The sequence below is a fragment of the Callithrix jacchus genome, chromosome 9 (genome assembly GCF_049354715.1).
Source record: "Callithrix jacchus isolate 240 chromosome 9, calJac240_pri, whole genome shotgun sequence".
Lineage (NCBI taxonomy): Eukaryota > Metazoa > Chordata > Mammalia > Primates > Cebidae > Callithrix > Callithrix jacchus.
Genome location: NC_133510.1, coordinates 70,269,738 through 70,274,021, shown reverse-complemented (window position 1 = coordinate 70,274,021; position 4,284 = coordinate 70,269,738). Strand labels below are relative to the sequence as shown.

Below are 4,284 nucleotides of genomic sequence, written 5' to 3'. Positions count from 1 at the left end.
ACCCTAGGTTCTAGCTTTGGGTGCTTGTTCAGAGGTAATGACCCCCACCCCAGCGGCAATAGGGGGCAATCAAGTGGGCAGAGGCCTGCAACCAGGGAAAAGAGGGGAAGGCGCTCCTGCTGTTCCGAAGGGGTGGGGCATCCCCCTCCCCACACAACCCCCCTCCAGCGGGCCATCAGGACAGTGGGAGGAGCTGCCCGTTCCCCCCCTGAGACCGAAGGGCTATAAAGCCGCTTCGCAGCGGTCTGCGGCTCCTTCCCAGCCCCCGGCCTAGCTCTGCGAACGGTGACTGCCCATCCTCGGCCACAATGAGCCACCACCCGGCGGGCCTCCGGGCCGGCTTCAGCTCCACCTCATACCGCCGCACCTTCGGGCCACCGCCCTCACTATCCCCCGGGGCCTTCTCCTACTCGTCCAGCTCCCGCTTCTCCAGCAGCCGCCTGCTGGGCTCCGCTTCCCCAAGCCACTCGGTGCGCCTGGGCAGCTTCCGTGGCCCCCGGGCGGGAGCGGGCGCCCTCCTGCGCCTGCCCTCGGAGCGCCTCGACTTCTCCATGGCCGAGGCCCTCAACCAGGAGTTCCTGGCCACGCGCAGCAACGAGAAGCAGGAGCTGCAGGAGCTCAATGACCGCTTCGCCAACTTCATTGAGAAGGTGCGCTTTCTGGAGCAGCAGAACGCGGTCCTGCGCGGGGAGCTGAGCCAAGCCCGGGGCCAGGAGCCGGCGCGCGCGGACCAGTTGTGCCAGCAGGAGCTGCGCGAGCTGCGGCGAGAGCTGGAGCTGTTGGGCCGCGAGCGTGACCGGGTGCAGGTGGAGCGCGACGGGCTGGCGGAGGACCTGGCGGCACTCAAGCAGAGGTCAGGGGGCAGGGCTGGGCGGCGGCCGTCGAAGCGGCTGCTCTTCTCTCCCCTCCCTTCCCCTCTCCATCAGCAGCCCAAGGGTGTGGATCCCCTTCCTTACCAACCCAGGTGTGTGCGGGCAGCATCCTTACTCGTGGGCTCTAAGTGGTCCCGCCTCCCACTTTGCTCTGAGTGTCTGGGGAGGTGGGAGAAGTAGGTATCTATGCCTACCCTTAGTAATGAGGGAACCTCCTTTTCAGCTCCCAGCCCATTAGAGAGAAAGTGGCGCAATTCCATCAGGCAGCCTCAGCCCTCCATTTAGAGTCCTGGGCAGCAGCAACAGCCTCTGACCGGATCCCGGGAGGGGGTGGGGCGCGGTCTGGGGTGCGAGCTGGGCTGCGACCCCGCAGTTCAGCCTCTGCACACGCTTCCCGTCAGGTTGGAGGAGGAGACACGCAAGCGGGAGGACGCGGAGCACAACCTCGTGCTCTTCCGCAAGGTGAGCCCGAACCCCACTTCGAGTTCAGCCTCTCCACCCCTACCCCCTGACCTCAGTATCCAGAGGTGACATCAGTGGGCGCGGGGAGAGGGGGGGCAACCAGACGCCTCCCGAGGCAGGCAGGGAAGGCCCGGTTCTTCCTCGGCCTGCACAACCCCTAACTTCTCTTGAACCTCCACTGCCACCCCTCGAAGGATGTGGACGACGCCACCCTGTCCCGCCTGGAACTAGAGCGCAAGATTGAGTCTCTGATGGATGAGATTGAGTTCCTCAAGAAGCTGCACGAGGAGGTAGGTGGGCCTGGTATCAGGGGAGGCTTCCGAGGCCTTCCTGGAGCTGGCGGGCGGAGCGTCGCCCTGGGGATCCGTGAGGTTCGCTGCGTAGACGCAGTCTCTCCACCCCAGTCTACAGGTGGTTAGACTCCCACCCTTGCGCCACCTGGCGGCGGGCTGCAGGGCTGTATCTCCGAAACGGGGCCTCGTGTCTTGTGCCCGCGGGGGCGCAAGGCTGTGCCCCCCCGCCCTCCCTGGCGCCTCATTCTGTTCGTTCAAGCGTTTTTTCTCTTTTCTGTGCGCATACTGCGCGGCCCGCATGGATTTATCCCTCTGTCCATCCTCTGCCTGCTCACGGCCATAGGAGCTGCGAGACCTGCAGGTGAGCGTGGAGAACCAGCAGGTGCAGCAGGTGGAGGTGGAAGCCACGGTGAAGCCGGAGCTGACGGCAGCGCTGAGGGACATCCGCGCGCAGTACGAGAGCATCGCAGCGAAGAACCTGCAGGAGGCGGAGGAGTGGTACAAGTCCAAGGTGAGAGCGCCGGGAGAGCCTGCGAGGCGGGGCGATGGGGTGGTGTCGCGTGTCCCAGCCGGCTCAAGCGTGGGTTACCCCACTTCGCAGTACGCGGACCTGTCCGATGCTGCCAACCGGAACCACGAGGCCCTGCGCCAGGCCAAGCAGGAGATGAACGAGTCCCGACGCCAGATCCAGAGTCTAACATGCGAGGTGGATGGGCTGCGCGGCACGGTGAGTACGAAGCTGCGCGCCGGGGCCCGGGCAGCAGACGATGAAACGTTCCTCAACTGGCCCCTTCCATTCCCCTACCCCAGAACGAGGCCCTGCTCAGGCAGTTGAGGGAGCTGGAGGAGCAGTTCGCCCTGGAGGCAGGGGGCTACCAGGCGGGCGCGGCGCGGCTCGAGGAGGAGTTGCGACAGCTAAAGGAGGAGATGGCGCGGCACCTGCGGGAGTACCAGGAGCTCCTCAACGTCAAGATGGCCCTGGATATCGAGATCGCCACCTACCGCAAGCTGCTTGAGGGCGAGGAGAGCCGGTGAGGACTGGGCTGCTAGGGCGGGGCAGGGAGGGGCAAGAACTGGGCGGGGCTGGGCGGGGCTGGGCGGGGCCTGGGCAGGGGCGCTGACAGCTTGCTTCGCCTGCAGGATCTCCGTGCCCGTCCATTCTTTTGCCTCCTTAAGTATAAAAGCGACTGGTGAGTCCTCCACGTCTGGCTTGCAGCCTGTACCTCTCCTTGTCCACTTCTGCCCTCCTCGGGCTCCTGCTGTGGCTCACCTCAGGGATCTGTTCTCTCCACGGAACTTCTGGGTCCTGGCTTGCACCCGCCCCTACTCCTGGCACCCCACCCCTCCCCTGCCCTCAGGGATGGGAGTGGGAGCCTAAGAGGAGAGATTCCCAAGCTTTCCCCCTTGTACCCCTCATCCTACTTTCTCCAGTGCCTGAGGTGGAGCCTCCCCAGGACAGCCACAGCCGGAAGACGGTTCTGATCAAGACCATTGAGACCCGGGATGGGGAGGTGAGGCAGGTCCCCTAATCCCAGGACTCCATCATTTCCCATATTGTTTCTGAGCCCTAGCCTGGCTGCTCCATATCTTACTTGGGGTGGGTAGTTCTTGGGGAGAGACAGAGGAGGAGACAGAAAAGGTGGATGGATGGACAGGCGCCTTTGCTGGTTACCCCAAGGAGTGGGGCTCTATGATCCAAAGGAGGAGGATGGAGGGTGGCGCTGAATGGCTTGTGCCAATCATGTGCCCTATCCTCAGCAGGTGGTGACAGAGTCCCAGAAGGAGCAGCGCAGTGAGCTGGACAAGTCTTCTGCCCACAGTTACTGAACCTCTTGGTCCAGGGCCTTGAACTCTGCCCTAGGCCTATGCTAAGCCCAAACCCTAAGGCCACTCCTGAATCAGTCTCCTCTCCCTCTGCATGTGTCTAAAAGGTGGTATCAGGCATCCCTCTCCTGGCTCATAGCCAAGCCCTACCCGGCCAGCAGTTGCTGGGCCTCTCCCTTCCCTGACACTTGATGTGACCTATGTATGTGCTTTCCTTTTCATGTCCCGATAAGAAGTCAATGACTCCCCCAGGACAAATCTACTCCAGCCACGATCCCATGAGAAGTGGGTGAGCCAGGGGCTGAGTTTCATGTTTGAATCAAATAAAATGCTGTCAAGAGAAAACTGTAACTCTCCAGTGCATTTGTGTCTGTGGAAGTGTGTGTGTGAGGTGCCTGAGGGGAGGAGCCTTGGCGGTGTTGCCTTGGCGGTGTTCTCCCTTTGTCTCAAGTCATTTATCTAGCTCTCACTCTTTTGGCATCAGTATGCCCTTCTGGGTTTTCTACCTCTATCCATTCATTCTCAGCTTTTGTTCCTCACCTGCAGCCTGGAGTGCCCAGCCATCTGCTGGGTGCCTCATAGGCCACTCAAACTAAATCTCAGGAATTCTCCTCCCACCTCAGCCTACTGAGTAGCTGGGACTACGGGTGCATGACACCACACCTGGCTAATTTTTGTATTTTTTGTGTGGGCTTTTGCCATGTTGTACAGGCTGGTCTCAAACTCCTGGGGTCAACTGATCCTCCCACCTGGGCCTCCCAAAGTGCTGAAATTACAGGCATGAGCCACCATGACTGGCCTAAAATTCACTTTTTGTCTTTGATTATGGCTAA

At 61.6% G+C, this 4,284-nt stretch overlaps 1 protein-coding gene across 4 annotated transcripts; it reads left to right on the top strand.

Moving 5' to 3' along the window:
- The first annotated feature begins 254 nt into the window (after positions 1–254).
- PRPH (peripherin) lies at positions 255–3,796 on the top strand. Of its 4 annotated transcripts, none has more exons than XM_035256926.2 (9): positions 255–853; positions 1,274–1,334; positions 1,529–1,624; positions 1,971–2,138; positions 2,229–2,354; positions 2,438–2,658; positions 2,768–2,817; positions 3,059–3,138; positions 3,389–3,796. In XM_035256926.2, exons 1-9 carry the CDS (start codon positions 309–311, stop codon positions 3,452–3,454), a joined length of 1,413 nt encoding a protein of 470 aa, XP_035112817.1. In that variant the 5' UTR covers positions 255–308; the 3' UTR covers positions 3,455–3,796. The 4 variants fall into 4 exon arrangements, with proteins under 4 accessions (XP_035112817.1, XP_035112816.1, XP_035112815.1 ...); XM_035256925.3 differs by having other exon boundaries at positions 3,386–3,796; XM_035256924.3 differs by having other exon boundaries at positions 255–964.
- Positions 3,797–4,284: the final 488 nt, after the last annotated feature.

Bases quoted from the DNA above. Each gene is read 5' to 3' on its own strand.
- PRPH (XM_035256923.3), top strand. From the start codon at position 309: ATGAGCCACCACCCGGCGGGCCTCCGGGCCGGCTTCAGCTCCACCTCA. The intron at 1,335-1,528 runs GTGAGCCCGAAC...CACCCCTCGAAG, and splicing joins ACCTCGTGCTCTTCCGCAAG to GATGTGGACGACGCCACCCT. The intron at 1,625-1,970 runs GTAGGTGGGCCT...TCACGGCCATAG, and splicing joins TCAAGAAGCTGCACGAGGAG to GAGCTGCGAGACCTGCAGGT.